Source organism: Microcaecilia unicolor, chromosome 7 (genome assembly GCF_901765095.1).
Source record: "Microcaecilia unicolor chromosome 7, aMicUni1.1, whole genome shotgun sequence".
NCBI classification, from domain to species: domain Eukaryota; kingdom Metazoa; phylum Chordata; class Amphibia; order Gymnophiona; family Siphonopidae; genus Microcaecilia; species Microcaecilia unicolor.
Genome location: NC_044037.1, coordinates 133,660,070 through 133,683,455, shown reverse-complemented (window position 1 = coordinate 133,683,455; position 23,386 = coordinate 133,660,070). Strand labels below are relative to the sequence as shown.

Below are 23,386 nucleotides of genomic sequence, written 5' to 3'. Positions count from 1 at the left end.
ACTTCATCACCTCACCTTCTCTCCTACCCTCTTCCTCCCTCTTGGCTTTTAATCTCCGTCTCTTTCTTCCCTCCATTTTGCCTTCCCCATTCCACCTAAATACCTCTCGCCTTCATGGCCACACCTCTCCTACTCTCCTCCGCTCTCTTTTACTCCTTCTCTTACTCTCAGCCGGTGACATCAATCCCAATCCTGGCCCTCCTCACCAACTATTATCCCAACTCTACAGATCTCACCGCGACCTCTCTAACCTCATCTCTATTCCTCTACTCCCCTCCTCTTCTCTGCCCTTCTCTTGCGCCCTATGGAATGCCCACTCTATCTGTAACAAACTCCCCTATATCCAGGACCTCTTTATCTCGCGTCACCACCATCTGCTCGCCATAACAGAAACCTGGCTCTGCTCTGTTGACTCTGCTTCAGTCGCAGCCCTCTGCCATGGCGGTTATCTTTTTTTCACATACTCCTCACTCTGCTGGTCGCGGGGGCGGTGTTGGACTATTTATCTCTCCCTCCTCCAGATTTCAACCCCTTCTTCCACCTCAATCTCACTGTTTTTCCTCCTTTGAAGTCCACTCTATCCGCCTTTTCTCTCCTCTGCCTCTTCGAATAGCGGTCATTTATCGTCCCCCTGATAAGTCCCTTTCATCCTTTCTCAGTGTCTTTGATGCCTGGCTTGCCTTCTTCCATGATCCTTCCTCCCCCTCTCTCATCCTTGGTGACTTTAATATTCCTGCTAATGATCCTTCCAACTCTTATATTTCCAAGTTACTCGCTTTAACATCCTCCTTAATCTCCAACTATGCTCCACCTCCCCCACTCATCAAAATGGTCACTGTCTTGATCTCATCTTCTCCTCCAACTGTTCACCCTCTAGTTTCCTTGCCTCTGATCTTCCCCTCTCTGATCACCATCTTATAACTTTCACACTTAAATCTCCTCCCTCCCAGTCCCGTCCTATCTTATCTAATTTATCTAGGAATCTTCACGATATTGACCCTTCATCTCTATCCTCCCATGTTTCAAACCTCCTCTCTACTGTGGCACCATCCACGTCTGTCAACGAGACTGTTTCTTCTTACAACAATACTCTATCCTCTGCCTTAGACACTCTTGCACCTTTGATGACCCGCCCTATAAGGCATACAAAACCCCAACCTTGGCTGACTTCTAATATCCGCTACCTACGTTCCTGTACCCGCTCCGCCGAACGCCTCTGGCGGAAATCTCAGGCCCTTGCTGATTTCTTACACTTTAAGTTCATGCTGACCTCCTTCCAATCTGCTCTTTTATGCGCCAAAAAGGATTATTATATCCAACTGACCAACTCTCTTGGCTCTAACCCTCGACTTCTCTTCACCACATTGAACTCTCTCCTCAAGGTGCCCCCTCCCCCAAATCCCCCTTCATTATCTCCTCAGACCCTTGCTGAATTCTTTCACGACAAGGTTCAAAAGATAAACCTTGAATTCTCTACCTCACCACCTCTCCCTCCACTAGTCCGTTCCCCTCTCTCTCCTTCCCCTCATTCCTTTTCCTCCTTTCCTGAAGTTACTATAGAGGAAACTACACTTCTCCTTTCTTCCTCAAAATGTACCACCTGTTCCTCTGATCCCATTCCCACCCACCTTCTTAATGCCATCTCACCTGCTCTTATTCCTTTTATCTGTCACATTCTCAACCTCTCACTTTCCACAGCAACTGTCCCTACTGCCTTTAAACATGCTGTGGTCACACCTCTCCTTAAGAAGCCTTCACTCGACCCTACTTGTCCCTCTAATTACCGACCCATCTCCCTCTTCTCTCCAAATTACTTGAGCGTGCAGTTCACCACCGCTGCCTTGATTTTCTCTCCTCACATGCTATTCTTGACCCACTACAATCTGGTTTTCACCCTCTCCACTCAACTGAAACTGCGCTTACTAAAGTCTCCAATGACCTATTACTGGCTAAATCCAGAGGTCTCTCTTCCATCCTCATGATCTTTCTGCTGCTTTTGACACTGTCGATCACAGCATACTCCTCGATACCCTGTCCTCACTTGGATTCCAGGGCTCTGTCCTTTCCTGGTTCTCTTCCTACCTCTCCCTCCGCACCTTCAGTGTTCACTCTGGTGGATCCTCTTCTACTTCTATCCCTCTGCCTGTCAGCGTACCTCAGGGTTCTGTTCTTGGTCCCCTCCTCTTTTCTATCTACACTTCTTCCCTTGGTTCATTAATCTCATCCCATGGCTTTGCCTACCATCTCTATGCTGATGACTCCCAACTCTACCTTTCTACCCCCTGATATCTCACCTTGCATCCAAACCAAAGTTTCAGCATGCTTGTGTGACATTGCTGTCTGGATGTCTCAACGCCACCTGAAATTAAACATGACCAAAACCGAGCTTCTCATTTTCCCCCCCAAACCCACCTCCCCACTCCCCCCATTTTCTATTTCTGTTGATGGCTCTCTCATTCTCCCTGTCTCCTCAGCTCAAAACCTTGGGGTCATCTTTGACTCTTCTCTCTCCTTCTCTGCTCATATCCAGCAGATCGCCAAGACCTGTCGTTTCTTTCTTTACAACATCCGTAAAATCCGCCCCTTTCTTTCCGAGCACTCTACCAAAACCCTCATCCACAACCTTGTCACCTCTCGTTTAGACTACTGCAATCTGCTTCTTGCTGGCCTCCCACTTAGTCACCTCTCCCCTCTCTAATCGGTTCAAAACTCTGCTGCCCGTCTCGTCTTCCGCCAGGGTCGCTTTACTCATACTACCCCTCTCCTGAAGTTGCTTCACTGGCTTACTATCCGTTTTCGCATCCTGTTCAAACTTCTACTAACCTATAAATGTACTCACTCTGCTGCTCCCCAGTATCTCTCCACACTCATCCCTCCCTACACCCCTTCCTGTGCACTCCGCTCCATGGATAAATCCTTCTTATCTGTTCCCTTCTCCACTACTGCCAACACCAGACTTCGCGCCTTCTGTCTTGCTGCATCCTACGCCTGGAATAAACTTCCTGAGCCCCTATGTCTTGCCCCATCCTTGGCCACCTTTAAATCTAGACTGAAAGTCCACCTCTTTGACATTGCTTTTGACTCGTAACCAGTTGTAACCACTCGCCTCCACCTACCCTCCTCTCCTCCTTCCTGTACACATTAATTGATTTGATATGCTTACTTTATTTTTTGTCTATTAGATTGTAAGCTCTTTGAGCAGGGACTGTCTTCTATGTTTGTGCAGCACTGCATAAGCCTTGTAGCGCTATAGAAATGCTAAATAGTAGTAGTAGTAGCATATCTGGATTTAAAAAAGCTTTGGACAAATTCCTGGAGGATAAGTCCATAGTCTGCTATTGAGGCAGACATGGGAAGCAACTGCTTGCCCTGGGATTTGTAGTATGTTGGAGTGTTGCCACGATTTGGGTTTCTGCCAGGTACTTGTGACCTGGCTTGGCCACTGTTTGGAAAACAGGATACTGGGCTAGATAGACCATTGGTATAACCCAGTATGGCTACTATTATGTTCTTATGAAGGCAAGGGAGCAGTATGTTCCAGAGTTTGGGGCCAACATGGCTAAAGGCAGAGGTCCGAGTAGATTCTAGTTGGATAACAGAAGGGAGGGGGAAGTTGTAGTAGTCCAGTATTGGTAGAGCAGAGTATGCAGGACAGGGGTGTAGGGTATAATGAGACGGGAGACGTAATCTGGGGTTATGGGGAGATGGGATTTGAAAATTGCAATTAAGCAAGGAATCCATGAGCTTATTGGAAACCGTAGGCAGAGGGGGAGGAGTCATCAGGTTGAATGCTGAAGGAATAAAGTTGGCTTACCTGCCTCATTTTGGTTTGCAAATAGGTGGGCCGATGGGTGTGACCCACTGCGCCAGAATGGGTTGATGCATAGAAATAGATGATTCAGAAAAAAAAGAAAAATCTAAAATTCAAACAACAGAAAGCAAGCTAAAGTTAAAAGCAAAAACAGCATACTTAAAGGTCAAGGTACAAATTCACGACTAAATCTCCTGAAAAAGATTGCCCAAGGAGCACGCATGTACTGCCACAAAAGAACGCCACTGAAGTAAGACTTAAATCAGCCATTGTAACGGCAGTAAATGGAAACACAGCAGAGTCAGCTTAATTCAGCCAAATAGGTTTGCAGGAATAGGAGGGAACATACACAAAACACTTTTTCTACAAGTACTTTTTCCATATAAAACAACATATATATACATTGAAAGTACAATATACATTCACTATTTTGTTTCCTGATAGGGATACAAAATAGTGCATGTATATTGTATAGGGATATTTTCTAGGGGAGTAAAAGCATGCATACTTTCAGCCAGTTTTGGCTTTTGAAATTCTCCTTGAAGATGGCAATTTGCCAGAAAAAAACTGCAAGATTATAGTTATTTTAGTATGCAGCCAGGATAGGTCAGTATTAATGTCTCCTGGAATCACAGTCATTCCTATATGCTGCTCCAGTAATTGCAAATTCAGCACCATTTTATGTAGGTATGAGAAATTTTGGAACACAATTGCCCAGACTGATTATTTTTGATGGGAGGAAAATGGCTAGCTGTCTTTTGTAGTCATAATTCTTCATCTCTTTTACTGGGCACTCTGAAATGTCAAATTGAAAATCGACCACAAGCCTTTAATCCAGAAAATTAACCCATCAGACGCAACATTTGTATCTCAGTTTACCTCCACCCTAGAGATCTAGTATTTCAAAATACCCCTGCAGTACAGTGTTTGCATAGCTGTCAGATACAGGGACATGGTTAATGTCTTACTATTTCTGCTGCCTGGAGCTCTTCTGTCACACAGTCATTTTCATTGCAGTGTTTGTTTTAACAGGTATCGGAGGCAGTGAAGTGGCTGGTGTCTCACAGTACAGGATCCCTGGAGCTCTGCTGTTGTACTCTGCTTCAATACATTGAGGAAGGGGTGTATCAAGAGTTCAGTAAGCCCTTCTACAATGACCAAACAGAAAGACGTCAAGCAGGCCTGTCTACCCAGAACCCTAGTGCTATTATTGATCTCTACAATAGTGTGATAACATTCCTGGCTGAGGTAGCATCATCTGAGAAACTTTGTGATTTATCTTGGCCAGTTACTGAGTTGGCGGGGCCTGGGGGAAGCCAGCTCTTGCCCCATCTCCAGTGGAATATTCCAGAGCATCTTGCATGGCTAAGGAAAGCTGTTCTCGCCTTTCAGATTCCTCAACTGGACCTTCCTCCACAGGGAGGTGTGTAATCCATAGGCATCATGGGAAATGGGGAGAAATCCATTTTAGCAGCAGTTTGTTTATTTAAAAGTACTGTGGAAGGATCTGTGCTTGCAGCCCTTTTGTTTTGTAGTTTGCTGTGTGTTGTTATACAGTAATCTTGTGTAACAGGTTGGGTTGTTTCATACAGTTCCTTGTAAAAGTCTTCACATTATGGCATCTAAATATTTCAATTCAAAATGCATTAAAAGCAAAACTTTATAATCTACACAGGTTACTCTATAGTTTCAATGTGATAGAACAGAGAAATATATTAAAAAGATAATTTAAGAATAGGAAACAAAATATCTAGATTGTATTCATCTTCATACCCTTTATAATAGCAAACCCAAATTAGGTGCTTCCAAAATTTTCTTAAGGTCCCTAATAAGTTAAGCAGAGCCTGTGTTCAATCAGAGTAATTGAGCTATTCAATGCAGCTTGAAGAAGGATCACAGCAAAGATCTAAACATTTCAATATAGTACTACTACAAAAACTGCAAGATAAAATAGTTCAAAGATAAAAATTGGGGAAAGGCTATAACAAAATGTCATTGTTTTTGAATATCCCTTGGGAAAATGTCAGGTCCATCTTTGTCAAGTAAAAAAAAAAAAGGTTGTCATCACCAAGGCACTGTTTCAGTCAGGCCATTTCTGCAAAGTAGTAACTAAGGTAAGGAAAGGTAAGGAAACTCATACAGCTAAGACTTGTGCTGGCTAAGTCCCTGGTTATCCCTATCCTTTGGCTGTGTTTTCTCTGGGCATCTCTTTCGTCTTTTCTTGTCTATCATTGTCACTGCATTTCTATCTTTCCTAAAAAAAAGGAAAAAAAACCCCTCTTGGCTCTGAAAATAGTGTGATCTGACTTTCATTTTGCTCTGCTGTTTCATTCTACTCTGCCTATAGTGTGCTCTGTTTTAATCTGCAATATAGTGTGCTCTGTTTAATCTGCTCTGCCTGTTGTGATTTGATTGTTGTTGTTTCTAATTTGGTTTATTGGTATCTGTAAATCTGAAAAGGAGATTTCACATTTCAAAACTGCTAGCAAGTATTAGAACTTTTTTCCTTTCCTGGAGATAGGTTTTAAAACAAACACATTCCACAGGTTTTAAACTTTAAGCCCCCCTACCCTGCCCCTCAACCCACCCACCCCAAGACTGACACTTCCTAAATAAATTTCCTAACTATTCTACTCATTGCAAATTAACTCCACTCAAATTACAACTGCCTCTGGTGGCCTATATATGGCTGAGGAGTAAAGTTAATCTTGCACAGTATTAACCCCATCATAGCATACCTGTTCATTCCCATTCCAACAAACAGGATGACTTTTATTCTCTGTAATAATTGTGGTGTTTCAGTTTCAAGGCCAATTATTTGGAGACGTAAGGCTTGTCCTGTCTGTCATCAGCTTGCTAGTTTAAAACAGGAGCTCAGTAAGGTAAAACAGGAATTAGATGCACTTAAAGCAGCTTCTAAGACTACACAAAACCATGCAGCACAGAATCAAGCCAATTTCACACCACTGCCTCCAAGGATAAAACCACCTAGGAATAGATGGTTCACAGTAGGCTCAGGAAGACTTTGCTATGTGCAACAGAGGCATCCGCCCTCACAAGTGTTGCCCCTACAGAATTCTTTTGCTCCATTACAGCATGGTGATGATCCTGAAAATAGAACTGAGGCAGAAGAGAAAGAAATGAAGTTGGAACAAAAGGATATGAAGGTACCCAAAGAAAAAAGACAACCCCAAATCACAAATGTTGAAGCACATACCAGGAAATGTACATGGAAAGCGATGGCCACAAATGCTCGCAGTCTAAGCAATAAAGTTCATGACCTTCAAGCCCTGATGTTGGAGACAGACTTAGACATTGTTGCAATCATGGAGACGTGGCTAAATGGTTCGCATGAATGGGATGCAAACATACCAGGCTATAATCTGTTTAGGAAGGATAGAGAGAGTCGTAAAGGTGGAGGAGTAGCTCTATATGTGAGAATTGATATCACGGCGACCGAAATGACAGGGACCTGGGGAAAGGAAGAAGCGATATGGATCACCTTAAAAAGAGAGGATAGAGCCTCTATACACGTGGATGTTGTCTACAGACCTCCGAAACAATTGGAGGAACTAGATAAAGACCTGATCGCAGATATTCAAAAGTTGGGAAACAGGAGAGAGGTGCTGTTGCTGGGAGATTTCAATCTGCCGGATGTAGATTGGAAGGTTCCATCTGCGGAATCGGAAAGAAGTAGAGAGATCGTGGATGCTTTACAAAGCAGTTTGCTCAGACAAATGGTGACAGAACCCACGAGGGAGGGAGCGACGCTGGATCTGGTGCTCACAAATGGGAATAGCGTGTCAAATATCCGAGTGGGTGCCCACCTGGGCAGCAGTGACCATCAAACGGTTTGGTTTGATATTACAGCTAAAGTGGAGAGCGGCCACTCAAAACTCAAAGTTCTGGATTTCAAGTGTGCTGTCTTTAGTAAAATGGGGGAATACCTGAGGAAGGAGCTGATGGGCTGGGAGGAAGTACGAGAAGTGGAAGGACAGTGGTCCAGGCTGAAAGAAGCTATAAATAGGGTCACGAACCTTTATGTAAGGAAAGTAAATAAAAGCAAGAGAAAAAGGAAACTGATATGGTTCTCCAAGCAAGTGGCTGAGAAAATAAAGGCTAAAGAGTTGGTGTTCCAGAAATACACAAAAACTAAAGAAAAGGAACACGAGGAGGAATACAGGATGAAACTGAAAGAAGCCAAGAGAGAGATACGTCTGGCGAAAGCGGAAGAACAAATGGCTAGAAATGTAAGGAGGGGTGACAAAAATTTCTTCAGGTATATAAGTGAAAGGAGAATGACTAAAAAGGGAATGTTGTGAGACTAAAAGATACTGTGAACCACTATGTGGATAATGATGAAGAAAAAGCAAATTTGCTAAATAGACACTTTTGTTCTGTTTTCACAGAAGAAAATCCTGGAGAAGGACCGTGATGGACTGCAAAAAGTATAAATGAGATTGAAGTGGATAGAGCACCGTTCACGGAAGAGAGTGTGTATGAACAGCTTGAAAAGCTAAAGGTGGATAAAGCCATGGGACCGGATGGGATCCACCCCAGGATATTGAGGGAGATCAGAGAGGTTCTGGCGGGTCCTCTTAAAGATTTGTTTAACATATCCTTGCAGACGGGAGAGGTTCCGAAGGATTGGAGAACGGCGGAGTTGGTCCCTCTTCACAAGAGTGGTGATAGGGAAGAAGCTGGAAACTACAGGCCGGTAAGCCTCACTTCGATTATTGGAAAAATAATGGAAGCGATACTGAAGGAAAGGATAGTGAATTTCCTGGAAGCCAATAAGTTGCAAGATCCGAGACAACATGGTTTTACTAAAGGGAAATTGTGCCAAACGAATCTCATTGAGTTCTTTGATTGGGTGACAGGAGAATTAAATCAGGGACGAGCTATGGACGTAATCTACTTAGATTTCAGCAAAGCTTTTGACACGGTTCCCCACAGGAGGCTCTTAAATAAACTGGATGGGCTGAAGATAGGACCCGAAGTGGTGAACTGGATTAGGAACTGGTTGACGGACAGAAGCCAGAGGGTGGTGGTGAATGGAATTCGCTCGGAGGAGGGAAAGGTGAGTAGTGGTGTGCCTCAGGGATCGGTGCTGGGACCGATTCTGTTCAATATATTTGTGAGTGACATTGCCAAACGGTTAGAAGGTAAAGTTTGCCTATTTGCGGATGATACTAAGATCTGCAACATAGTGGACACCCGGGAGGAAGTGGAAAACATGAAAAAGGATCTGAGGAAGCTAGAAGAATGGTCTAAGGTTTGGCAATTAAAATTCAATGCGAAGAAATGCAAAGTGATGCACTTAGGGAATAGAAACCCTCGGGAGATGTATGTGTTAGGCGGGGAGAATCTGATAGGTACGGACGGGGAGAGGGATCTTGGGGTGATAGTATCTGAGGATCTGAAGGCGACGAAACACTGTGACAAGGCGGTGGCCGTAGCTAGAAGGTTGTTAGGCTGTATAGAGAGAGGTGTGACCAGCAGAAGAAAGTTGGTGTTGATGCCCCTGTATAAGTCGTTGGTGAGGCCCCACCTAGAGTATTGTGTTCAGTTTTGGAGGCTGTACCTTGCGAAGGATGTAAAAAGAATGGAAGCGGTGCAAAGAAAAGCTATGAGAATGGTATAGGATTTGCGTTCGAAGACGTATGAACAAAGACTTGCTGACCTGAACATGTATACCCTGGAGGAAAGGAGGAACAGGGGTGATATGATACAGACGTTAATCTGCTAACGAACCTTTTCCGGAGGTGCGAAGGCAGTAGAATGAGAGGACATTAAATGAGATTGAAGGGGGGCAGACTCAAGAAAAATGTCAGGAAGTATTTTTTCACGGAGAGAGTAGTGGATTCTTGGAATGCCCTCCCGCGGGAGGTGGTGGAAATGAAAACGGTAACAGAATTAAAACACGCGTGAGATAAACATAAAGGAATCCTATTCAGAAGGAATGGATCCTAAGGAGCTTAGCCAAGATTGGGTGGTAGAGCCAGCCGGTGATGGGAGGCGAGGATAGAGCTGGGCAGACTTATACGGTCTGTGCCAGAGCCAGTGGTGGGAGGCGGGGCTGGTGGTTGGGAGGCGGGGATAGTGCTGGACAGACTTATACGGTCTGTGTCCTGAAGAGGACAGGTACAAATCAAAGTAGGGTATACACAAAAAGTAGTACATATGAGTTTGTCTTGTTGGGCAGACTGGATGGACCATGCAGGTCTTTTTTCTGCCGTCATTTACAATGTACTATGTATGGCATGCCATCTGATCCTTCTCTGCTGCCTATGAGACATAAGTATATCCTTTCTTGGCTTTTTCTGTGAGATGGCCCATACCTTTCAAATTGGAGACAGGAAACTTCTAGATTCTCCTAAATATCTAGCAAGACAGGCCTTTCATGTCGCTTTGTGTATTTCTGCCTTAGGAGTAGAAATGCAGTTTTTCTTGGATCCTAGTTTTTGGCTTTGAATCTGTGGCCCAAGAGCATCTAACAGATGTCTAGTGTTGTGAAGACAACTTATTCGGTGACAAGGTCAAGGAAGTGGCCAGCCTAATTAAAAAGCGTCCAGATACTATTAATACTTTATCCAGGCTACAGCCTTCTGCCGCCCTTTGATTTGCTTTAATTAATATGCATCTAAGCATTTTTTATTCATTTATTTATTTACTAGCCGTTAAGCCCGTAAAAACGGGCGGGTATTGGAATGTTTTTTTCCCCAAGGCCCCCCTCCCGTTGCAGCTGCAAAGCCCCCTGCCATCCTCCTTCCCTGCCAGCTCCAAGGCCCCCTCTGTCCCTCCCTCCCAGCTCCAAGGCTCCAGTCCTCCCCCCTTCCCAGCTGCAAGGCCCCCTGTCCTCCCTCCCTCCCTCCCAGTTCCAAGGCCCCAGGCCCTCCCCCCCAGCTCCCAAGGCCCCCTTCCCTCCCTCCCAGTTCCAAGGCCCCCTGCTCTCCCTCACAACTGTAAGGGGCCCCATTCCCTCACAACTGTAAGGGGCCCCCTGCCCTCCCTCCCAGCTCCAAGGCTCCAGTCCTCCCCCCTTCCCAGCTGCAAGGCCCCCTGCCTGCCCGCCCTCCCTCCCTCCCTCCCTCCCAGTTCGAAGGCCCCAGGCCCTCCCCCCAGCTCCCAAGGCCCCCGGCCCTCCCTCCCTCCCAGTTCCAAGGCCCCAGGCCCCCCAGCTCCCAAGGCCCCCCCAGCTCCCAAGGCCCCCTTCCTTCCCTCCCTCCCTCCCAGTTCCAAGGCCCCCCCTTCTTCCCAGCCAGCTGGAAGGCCCCCTTCAGTCCAGCCCTCCCAGTTCCAAGGCCCCCCTCCTTCTGAGACCTCCCATGTCCCCTCCCCCCCCCCCCCCCCCCCCCCCCCCCCCCCCCCCCCCCCCACGCCGGAGTCGCCACCACCCCCCCCCCTTCACCCGGCCCGGGCCCTCTCTTCGTTATTCAACTTACAGCAGCGCCGAAACAGCAGCAAGCAGCAGCTCCCGTTGGCCTTCCTTCACTGCCTGTGCCTCGCCCTCGTGTGACGTCACGTCGGCGAGGGCGGGGCACAGGCAGTGAAGGAAGGCCAATGGGAGCTGCTGCTTGCTGCTGTTTCGGCGCTGCTGTAAGTTGAATAACGAAGAGAGGGCCCGGGCCGGGTGAAGGGGGGGTGGTGGCGACTCCGGGGGGGGGGGGGGCGGTAGTGGCTACCTTGGGGGGGGGGGGAGCGGTAGCGACGTCAGCGGTTCCCTTCAGCGCAGTTTCCCTCTCTGTCCCGCCCCCCTCCTCCCGTCATCACGTCTTGACGCGGGGGCGGGACAGAGAGGGAAGTCTCTACTGCGCATTTGCAGGTGAGTCGGTCACTTGCCATTTATAGGTTTGATTTGGATTTTGCTCACACCTTTTTCAGTAGTAGCTCAAGGTGAGTTAAATTCAGGTACACTGGGTATGCTGTACCATTTCCTAGAGTTTTTGCAGCCAAATGCATGACCCTGCCCTTTTTTTAGCATTAAATCTTGGCTGCCAAATTCTGGACCATTCTTCAAGTGTTTCTAGGTCTCACCTCATGCTAGCCACGTCAGCAGGGGTGTCTATCCTATTGCAAAGTTTATGGTTTATTTAAAGCTTTCTATACCAGCCATTGAGGCCCAGATATTCACACTTCTCCGCCACTTCAAAGGACTACACCCAACGCTCACATCCACGGCAGCAGTGGGGACAGAAATCACAGACTCCTCAGTCTAAACAACAACCCAGTTTTGGACTCCTTCATAGAAAGCATTGCGCTATCCAGTTGTCCATGCCAAGCAACCTACCGATAGGAGGCAGACTTATCCTCTTTCAACAGAGATGGTCACTCCTAACCTCCCAACCTTTGGGTGCCACATATTATCCAGCAAAGTTACACTCTGTGTTGGGAAAAAAAGACCTCCCAAATCATCCACCAAGAGAGTCTCATTTCAAGCCCCTCCAATTGATAGTACTTCGAGAGAAGCTTTCTGCCCTCCTGCAGCAGAATGCAATAGAATCAGTTTCTTTTAACCCAAACAGGATGGGGACAACTGTCAGGAAATGTACTTTATCCATTTGGATATTGGATTGCATCTCCTTTATTTATGCCTGAACTGGGCTAGCTTTGGAGGGGCATATCACAGCTCACAATATCAAAGCCATGGCTGCATCAATAGCCAGTTGAGCTCATCCCTCATTGAGGAGATAGGCAAAACTGCAATGTGTTCCTCCATCCACACAGTCACAAGTCCCTACTGCCTTGAGATAGATTTCCAACACAACAGCCGGTTTGGTTGGTCAGTCATGCAGAATTTATTTGGGGTCTAAAATCCAACTCCACACCCCCACCCCTAGCCCATTTTTCTTCTGTTCCAGACTGTTCAAACAAAAATGAGTAGTATCTTGTTCTTGTGGTTACTGCTGGCCTTAGCCTGTTGTAGACTTTCCTTTGTTTGATTTGGTCAGCCTGGTAGCTAGAGATTTCCCATATGTGGAATTATTGTGTCCTGCTTGTCCTTGGAGAAAGCAAAGTTACTTACCTGTATCACGTGTTCTCTAAGGGACAGTAGGACACACATTTCCACATGCCTGCTCTCCTCCCCTATGAGTTGCCTTGTCTTAGCTATTATATTAGACTGCCTTGGTCCTGCGCAACATTTGCAGGTGGAAAAGTACATGCACAGTGCTGCTTCCAAAAACTTCTAGGTTTCGAACATTGGGGAGCATGTCTACTGCGGGTTCCATCGGATAATATCACTCGTATGTAGAAGTGTGTTCTGCTGTCCTTGGAGAACAACTGCTACAGGTGAGTAACTTCTCTGTCCCTCCAAAACTACAGGCCTGTAAGCTTCCCTTTGCTGGTTGGAAAATTAATGGCGGTTTTGCTGAAACATAGTAACATAGTAGATGACGGCAGAAAAAGACCTGCATGGTCCATCCAGTCTGCCCAACAAGATAAACTTATATGTGTATACCTTACTTTGATTTGTACCTGCCTTTTTCAGGGCACAGACCCTACAAGTCTGCCCAGCAGTATTTCCCGCCTCCCAACCACCAGTCCCGCCTCCCATCACCGGCTCTGGCACGGACCGTATAAGTCTGCCCTCCATTATCCTCGCCTCCCAACCACCAACCTCTCTTCCCCCACCTGCTCCGCCACCCAATTTCGGCTAAGCTTCTGAGGATCCATTCCTACTGCACAGGATTCCTTTATGCACATCCCACGCATGTTTGAATTCCGTTACCGTTTTCATCTCCACCAACTCCCGCGGGAGGGCATTCCAAGCATCCACCACCCTCTCCGTGAAAAAATACTTCCTGACATCTTTTTTGAGTCTGCCCCCCTTCAATCTCATTTCATGTCCTCTCATTCTACCGCCTTCCCATCTCCGGAAAAGATTTTTTTGCGGATTAATACCTTTCAAGTATTTGAACGTCTGTATCATATCACCCCTGTTCCTCCTTTCCTCCAGGGTATACATGTTCAGGTCAGCAAGTCTTTGTTCATACGTCTTGGAACGCAAATCCCATACCATTCTCATAGCTTTTCTTTGCACCGCTTCCATTTTTTTAACATCCTTCGCAAGGTACGGCCTCCAAAACTGAACACAATACTCCAGGTGGGGCCTTACCAACGACTTGTACAGGGGCATCAACACTTCCTTTCTTCTGCTGATCACACCTCTCTCTATACAGCCTAGCAACCTTCTCGCTACGGCCACCGCCTTGTCACACTGTTTCGTCGCCTTCAGATCCTTGGATACTATCACCCCAAGATCCCTCTCCCCCTCAGTACCTATCAGACTCTCACCGCCTAACACATAAGTCTCTCGTGGGTTTCTACTCCCTAAATGCATCACTTTGCATTTCTTCGCATTGAATTTTAATTGCCAAACCTTAGACCATTCTTCTATCTTCCTCAGATCCCTTTCATGCTTTCCACTCCCTCCCAGGTGTCCACTCTGTTGCAAATCTTAGTATCATCCGCAAATAGGCAAACTTTACCTTCTAACCCTTCGGCAATGTCACTCACAAATATATTAAACAGAATCGGCCCCAGCACCGATCCCTGAGGCACTCCACTACTCACCTTTCCCTCCTCCGAGCGAACTCCATTTACCACCACCCTCTGTCGTCTGTCCGTCAACCAGTTCCTAATCCAGTTCACCACTTCGGGACCTATCTTCAGCCCATCTAGTTTATTTAAGAGCCTCCTGTGAGGAACCGTGTCAAAAGCTTTCCTAAAATCTAAGTAGATTACGTCTATAGCACGTCGATGATTCAATTCTCCAGTTACCCAATCAAAGAATTCAATGAGATTCGTTTGGCACGATTTCCCTCTGGTAAAACCATGTTGTCTCAGATCTTGCAGCTTGTTGGCTTCTAGGAAATTCACTATCCTTTCCTTCAGCATGGCTTCCATTACTTTTCCAATAACCGAAGTGAGGCTTACCGGCCTGTAGTTTCCAGCTTCTTCCCTATCACCACTTTTGTGAAGAGGTACCACCTCCGCTGTTCTCCAGTCCCTCGGAACCTCTCCCGTCTCCAAGGATTTATTAAACAAATCTTTAAGAGGACCCACCAGGACCTCTCTGAGCTCCCTCAATATTCCGGGGTGGATCCCGTCCGGTCCCATGGCTTTGTCCACCTTTAGCTTTCCAAGTTGTTGATACACACTCTCTTCCGTGAATGGTGCTATATCCATTCCATTCTCAGGTGTACTTTTGCCAGTCCATCGTGGTCCTTCTCCAGGATTTTCTTCAGTGAAAACAGAACAAAAGTATCTATTTAGCAAGAAAAGTATCTATTTAGCAAGAAAAGGATAGTGAACTTCTTGAAATCCAGTGGGTTACAAGTTCTAAGTCAACATGGTTTTTAACCAAGGGAAACTCATGCCAAACAAATCTGATTGATTTCTTTCACTGGGTGAGCCTAGAATTGAATCAAGGATATGTGCTACCAATAGTCTACTTGGATTTCAGCAAAAACTTAGCAGACTGAAGTTAGAACCCAAAAAGGTGAACTGGATTAGAAACTAGTTGACTGATAGATGATAAGAGGGTGGTGGTAAATGGAATTCACTCAGCGGAAAGAAAGGTGAGTAATGAAGTACCTCAAAGATCTGTACTGGGGCTGATTCTGTTCAGTATATTTGTGAGTGACATTTCTGAAAGGTTAGAAGGAAAAGTATGTCTTTCTGCAGGTGACACAAAGATTTGTAACATAGTGAACACCCCAGAGGGAATAGAAAACTTGAAAATAGATCTACAAACATTAGCAGAATGGTCTAATGTTTGGCAGTTAAAATTTAATGCAAAGAAGTGCAGAGTGATTCACTTGGGAATTAAAATCCAAAGGAGCTGTATGTGCTAGGCAGCAAGAGGCTGATATGCACAGACTTGGAGAGGGACCTTGGGTTGATTGTGTCTCAAAACTGCTAAACAATGTGGTGAGGCAGTGCCCATGGCCAAAAGGATGCTGAGCTGCATAGAGAGAGGAATCACCAGCAGAAAAAGAGAGGTGTTAATGTAAAAGTCTAAGGTGATGTACAACTTGGAATATTATTCTCATTTCTGGAGGCTGCATTTTCTAAGGACATAAGAAGACTTGAAGCAGTCCAGAAGAAGGTGACAAAAATATCAGGATTGCACAAGAGATGTATGAGAAGAGACTTGAAGACCTGAATATGTATACCCTGGAGGGAAGAAGGGATAGAGGAAATATGATACAGACTTTTAAATACTTGAATGGTATCTACCAACAAATCTTTTCCAGAGGTGGAGAACAGGTAAAACTAGAGCACACAAATTGAGGTTGTGGGCTTTTAATCGTAGGAGTAAAGTGTTCTGCCTGTCCTTAAAGCAACTTCAAACTCTGGCAATCTCAAGTTTATGCTTCCCAGCAAAATTGGTAGAACAGGTAAACAGTTAATTGATTTTGTGTACAGTACAATCAAGTTATTAGTGAGCTGTGGGAATTATTGGATAATGGGCAGTTGATCCTTGTTGTGTCTCTGGATTTCACTGCAGCATTTGATCTTGTGCACCATTTTCTGCTCCTCCAGCACTTAGACAGCAGGGATTACTGGTGCAGCCCTAGCCTGGATTAGGTCCTTTATATCGAACCAAACTTATATAGTGAATGTAGGTGAAAATAGCCTTATCACCATTATTATTTATCATCTTTTTATGTTAATGCATTAATACAAGATTATGGGTTGAGCACATACTGCTATAGACTTAACCCATTTACAATCAGGGTTGGCAGTTTTAGCAGACTGGTTGCAACAACATAGACTTGTCTGAATGTTAACAAAACCACTGCCTGTTGGATAACAGGAAATAGTAAAGTATGTCCGATTTTGATACCTGTACTATTTGCGAAGCCTGTTCCTCTAGTATCTAGCTTTAGATACCTGGGAATGATAATTAACTACGCCCTATCTTTTGGTGAGCAAATTTCATCTATTGCAAAAAGAGCATTTTATGTTTTAAGACAGTATTTTGATGACACAGCTCTACAAGCGTTAATCCAAGCTTTAGTTATTACGAGATTGGACTATGGAAACTGTTTATTTAGGCTTGCCAAATGCTCAAATCAAAAGGCTACAAGCTTTGCAGAACATTGCTATTGGACTATTTCTGATCATGTGTCCCCTTTGTACTTCAAGTATCATTGGCTACCTGCATTGATGACATAGCTCTACAAGCGTTAATCCAAACTTTAGTTATTACGAGATTGGACTATGGAAACAGTTTAGGCTTGCCAAATGCTCAAATCAAAAGACTACGAACTTTGCAGAACATTGCTATTAGACTATTTCTGATCATGTGTCCCCTTTGTACTTCAAGTATCATTGGCTACCTATATTTTTTTTACAAGCAAATTTAGCACTTTGCCTAGCACACCAAGCTTTATGGGAGCAGGAATCATCTTAGTTAAGTTTACTGACCATTTTTTCACACACCAGCAAAGTGTCTTAGTTCGCTTCAGGACCATAGGATGACTATGCCTTCTCTTTCGAGGGCATGTTGGGTAGCCACAGAGGTAAGAGCTTACTTTTGGCAAGCACCATTGCTTTGGAATATTCTTCCTAAAGAGGTTCGAGCAGAATCTAGTTATCAAAATTTTAAAGTTATTTTAAAGGTGCACTTTGCTGTTGACTTTTTCTTGTAGTCACATACATACCTCTGTATGTGAGGCCTTCTTTTGCAATGAATACTTTCATTGTATAAAAGCTTAGGGTTTTACATACATTTGGAATTACTTTTTGATGTTTAGTCCAGAGAATGGAATGTTCTGTCTGTCTGTCTATGGTTTAATTTTATTTCTGAATGAGTGACCTTGGTTGACTGTGGTTGAGTCCTTTTCTGCCTATTTTATTTGAATTAAGTTGTGTTAACCACTCTGATGTGGAAAGCTGAGCAGTGTATCAAATTTTTAAATAAAGATAAAGTCTGGAAATACTTTTTTCATGAAGAAGGGAATTCCTTCCTGGTGGAGGCAGTGGAGACGAAAACAATGATGGAATTCAAAATGCATGAAGTTAGACACAAAGGATCCCTAAATAGAAAAAAGATATATCAAAGCAAAACTTAGATAATTAACACTCAGTTCATTTATGATCGGCAGGAGTGGTGCTTAGTCAGCAACTCCAACAATGGGGAAGTGAGACTAATGTCGGACAGAGTTCTATGGTCTGTGTTCCATATATGGCAAGACAAAAACAGGATGGGCTGGAGTAAGCTATGATGGCAACTCAAGTAGTTGGAAAGTAGATCCACTGCTAGGCAGAACTCTGAAAATAGCAAGGACAGATCAGGATGAAGTATGCAGATTTTATGCCACATTCATTTTGTATGCTTTGAGTTCAGGTGCTGTATATCTCAGTGGGGAGAGGGGAAGACATCATAAAAAGAAACTTAGCGAGTTGTTACGAACTCGGGGAAAAGTGAGCCCTTGGACGGTTGATGGCAAGTGGCAGCAGCAGGCAAACCACCCAACCACAGACTGGAACTGAAAAACTGGACTGAACTGGCAGCACTGGAACAGACTAGAAGTGCAATAAGCACACAGGCAAGAACAGACTAGCAACAGAAACAGAACTTGGCTAGACAGCTACAGAGTACACAAGAACAGAACCAAGTAAAGGTAGAAGAATGACACTCAAACGGGCTGCAAGGTTAAACTGGAACACATACACAGCAGAACCCTCTCATACAGGCTACAAGGCCGAACTGGAACCCAAGCACAATGGCAGAGGCAAAAGAGAAGGCACGCACACCCAGGCAGAAGCTTAACAAGAAAAGAACAAACACGAGAAGGCTGAATACATACTGAAGCAGCAAGGCTGCACTGGAACCCACTCACACCAACACAAGGGCTGAAGGCAAGCCCAAGCTCACACAAGCACATAACCAAAAACCAAGGCAGAAGTGCTACACAGGCACACTAGCAAGCAAACAAGAAACAAGGCAGAAGTTCTACACAAGTACACAGGAAAACCTGGAGACCTTTGAAGTTGCAAAGACTCTGAATGTCCTCACATTCCTTATGAGAGCCTTCATTGATGATGTCATGACTTCAGGAAAGAGGCTTGAAACACACTGAACGCCAGAGTGAAGCTTGAAACACAGAAGAAGTGGTAGCAGAGGCAACAATGCAAGGAAAAAACAATCTGGAGCAGCCTCTGAGGCTGACCACTGGAAGGTAAGGTAAGTCTGAAAGCGGGGTCATGACCATAGTCATGACACGAGTAAAATGTTGTTAGTGATTTTATTGGATTGTTGTTGGTTCAGTCATGAATTGATGGTGAATGTGACTGTTGGGCAAACTGAATGAACAGGGTAGGTCTTTATCTGCCGTCATTTACTATGTTACTATGTTTGCTTCTGTTGAGGAGTCTTTGAGGAACACGGGAGGGTAGGTTTTCTGCTTCACCTTTTTCTTCCCCATTCTGTTAAGACAACTCAGAGCCGTGGAGCTCAGCAAAAAACGCCCAGGAAATGCATGATCAGGTTTCAAATAAAATCTTTTATTTTTACAGAACCATCTCAGTTAAAGGATATTTTGGAAAGTAAAACTATTTCCTCATATTTTATTTACAAATGTGTGTTTTTGCTGAAAGGTTTTAGAAGGGATTATGAAGCTAGCGTCTAAAGTTTGGAAGACTTGTTAAATGCACTTACTTTTTGTTTTGCCTGGTTCCTTTCATTGAGGATTAGTAGTATAAGTTACCTAACTTTCATAAAACTAATTTGCATATTTTTCACAGGTTGCCACACCACTTGTGTTTTTTGTCAGCCAATCAGGGTTAAAGGTCCACCTTAACTCTGCACAATGTGACAGGAAGTGATGTCATCAAATCCAAGAGGGTGGTTCCCATAATTCTTGGTGACAGGAAATGACATAATAAAATCCAAGATGGTGGCTCCCATAGTGCCACATGTGACAGGAAGTTCAATATAACAGCCCCATGATGTGATTTCACCTTGAGTATTGCGTTCAATTCTGGTCACTGTATCTCAAAAGATGTAGTGGAATTTGAAAAGGTTAAAAGAAGAGCGACCAAAATGATAAAGGGGATGGAACTCCTCTCATATGAGAAAAGGCTAAAGAGGTTAGGGCTCTTCAGCTTGGAAATGAAACTGTTGAGGGGGGAGATTTGATTGAAGTCTACAAATCCTGAGTGGTGGTGAATGAATAGAAGTGAATCCATATTTTTCTCTTTCAAAAAGTACAAAGGCTAGGGGATACTCAATGAAGTTACATAGAAATAATTTTAAAACAAATAGGAGAACATATTTTTTCCCTCAACGAACAGTTAAGATCTGGACCTCTTTGCCAGAGGATGTGGTAACAGCAGTTAGTGTATCTGGGTTTAAAAAAGGTTTAGATATGTTCCTGGAAGAAAAGCCCATAGTCTACTATTGAGGTAGACATGGGAAAGTCTCTGCTTGCCGTGGCTTTGCTAGCATGGATTGTTGCTGCTTGGGTTTCTGCCAGGTACTTGTGACCTGGATTGGCCACTGTTGGAAGCAGGATACTGGGCTAGATGGACCATTGATCTGACCCAGTATAGCTTTTCTTATTTCCCTAGTGGGCTCACAATCCAGATTTTTTTTACTTAGGGCAGTGGAGGGTTAATTGACTTGCCCAAGGTCACAAGGAGCTGCAGTGGGAATTGAACATATTTCCCCAGGTTCTCAGCCCAGTGCTCTAACCATTCGGCTATTCCTCCAGTCTTATCAATCTTGAGGATGGAAATTATGTCATTTAGACAGATTGCAGCTTGACTACTGAACTCTTGGTAATCCAGTTCAAAAAAGCAAAATTGAGAGTTCCAAGAACTAATTATTTCCCAAATTGAAGGTGAGTGCTCACTGAAGGTAGTGGTGAGATGATGGCAGTGAAACAGAAAGGGAGAGATATAAGAAATTTTGCTTGTTTCAGTGCCAAGATCAGAGATCACAATAGGATCTTTCTCCGATGTGCAGAAATGCATGGGAGGCCCAAAGCAGTGCCCATGGATCCCACCATAGAGCAAAGGAAGGAGGGGTGACAAGGTGTAAAATGGGCTTATGAATGAGCAAATTAAGGCAGCCATTACTGCAAATAAAGGTAAGATACAGAATGGTCCAGTGGATTTAAGAGCAGTTTTGGGTGATATGGAGCAGCATTTGCAGGATTATCAGTAAAAGGTAATTGAACACAATGATATGACTAATCTACAGCAGTGTTATTATGAGTTAGAGGTTAAATCTGAGGAGTTGAAGTTGGAGAACTAGGAAAACATAACCCACTGAAATAATTAGAGAATAAAGGGCTTGCCAAAGTCCCACATCAGAGAAAAACATCACTGCACAAGTGCAAAAACATGCTGGCAAGTTCGTACAAGCAGGAGAGGGTGGGGACCTCCCACCAATGGACATTGAAAAGGGTACATTGGACCTTTGGTCCCCAACAACCAGAGAGATCACAAGATTAATTATTGCTATGGTTTTATTTAGATATACAGTGAAGGAATTCATATTAAAGGCTGCATGATGATTTGGGGCCATAGATTGGGAAGATGGGGAAAGGGAAATGTGACTTAATATACCGCCTTTCTGAGGTTTTTTGCAACTACATTCAAAGTGGTTTACATATATTCAGGTACTTATTTTGTACCAGGAGCAATGGAGGGTTAAGTGACTTGCCCACAGTCACTAGGAGCTGCAGTGGGAATCGAACCGAGTTCCCCAGGAACAAAGTCCACTGCACTAACCACTAGTCTACTCCTCCACTCAGTTGCGGATATGTCAGCTACAACTCGGCACAAAGAGAAGAAACTTTAAATAAGTGACTGAATTTGGTATAAAGAAGTATAGCAAACACATATTGAGGCAGGGTTCTGGCACCAGTCATAGATGTGTGAGTGCATGGTGGACGTCAAATGGAAGAGTGGAGAAGAGCAAATAGTGACTACAGCACCACTCAGATCATCAGCATAGAGAGAGCAACCAACAGGGCTGACCACCAGAGTTGGTCTGTGAGTTACAAAGGACTGCTTACAACCATTAAACCAATTATACCAGCTAACATGTTGCCTAATAGACGGGACACTTTATGATTATGACTTAGGGCCTTGACTGTATAGCTTGGAATGAGTTTATACCTATGAGACTGGGAGGGGGAGCAGGCAGATGAGAGATGGCAGAATGTGAACATACTTCTGTTAACCTGGAATGAGCTGTCACAGTCTGGGCCAAACAGAGTTGCAGATCACTTCCCAGAGGTCAGAGAAAAGAAGATAGGCCTCAGATTGGAGAATAGGGGCAAGATTGGAGGGGCAGGAGGAATTGGTGATGGACTGAGGGGTAGGTTTGGGTGGGAGGGGAGAAATAAAGAGCATATTTGGCTGGTAAAGTGGCTGACAGCTTGTGTACAAAGGTAGGGTTAAATGGATGCTTGCAATTAGTGAATATGCTGATATTGTAAGTGAGACCATGGAACTGTATGATGAATTGCAGTGTATCACTATGAATATGTGAGGCCTTAACTCATTGCAAAAACAGCGTTTGTTTTTTTGAACAGACATGACCATGGACTTTATTCAAAAAGCCCACCTCCTTACCAGCTTATGAATAATTATTGGTCCACAAATGCTTCTTTTTTTATGTGGCTTCCAACAGATTGGGCAAAACAAAAAACTAATAGGGGTGGTATAGTAAGAAAGGACAATATGTCCTATTAAAAGTGGAATTAAATTGACATATATATTCTCCTCAATGTTTATTCGCCCAATAAAGAGCAAAGGGAAATTTTATGAGATGACAGAGCAAATTGTCAGTACATAGAACATAGAGCTGGATTGCTGGTCATGGTGAGGGATTTTAGTTTAATGTTGGAGCCTCAATTGGACAACACCAGTAAAAAATAAAAAAACAAAATCCTGGAATATTCTAGAATTGAGAGTTAGGCTTCTTAAATTTATGAATCGTTGTACTTCAGACTTAGTCCAGAGTTGATTTATGGCTGCTAGAAAAGTGCAAGAAGCACGTTCAAGACATAACTTTTGAACCTTGAGTGATATTTGGTGTGCCTACTTTCTGTACCTATATGCTTCTCTGCTGTTTGCAGTTCCTAAAGTAACATTGATAAAGCTCCAGTGGAAAATCTTCAGTTGTAGATGGAAATGTAAGCCACCTAGGGTGCAGAAGGAGAAGATGTATCTTTCCAATTACTTAGGAGGGATGGGGTCCCTAATCTTTATATAACTTGGACTAGCAGATTGAATGGCTTAAGCCTAGAAAATGTTGGTGATTCTTGAACAGGATTTAATGGGTGCGGCACCACTTTAGGCATTTATTATGGCTGTGCCCTCAAGAAATTATGTACATGTTAAATGTAAAACCTTGCATTCTTCATTTGATGGAACTGTGACAAGTCTTGACATTTCAAAAACAGGCAGTACTTTTCTGTCATGCACATAAATATGCTTTAAGTTTCATGTCAGGGAAGCTGGACCCAACTTTTAAAATGTAGGCAGCAAAGAGCCTACAGACTTTTGGCCAGCCTGTTGACAAGGATGCCATGGTAACTTTTGAGA

The 23,386-nt window shown here is 44.2% G+C and overlaps 1 protein-coding gene across 1 annotated transcript in view; it reads left to right on the top strand.

The window, feature by feature from the left end:
- The window catches only part of MCM3AP (minichromosome maintenance complex component 3 associated protein), an 888,504-nt gene that overhangs the window by 668,579 nt on the left and 196,539 nt on the right, over positions 1 to 23,386 (top strand). Inside the window, 1 exon segment of the mRNA XM_030208795.1 lies at positions 4,844 to 5,234. Within this exon segment, the coding sequence (XP_030064655.1) occupies positions 4,844 to 5,234 (391 nt within the window).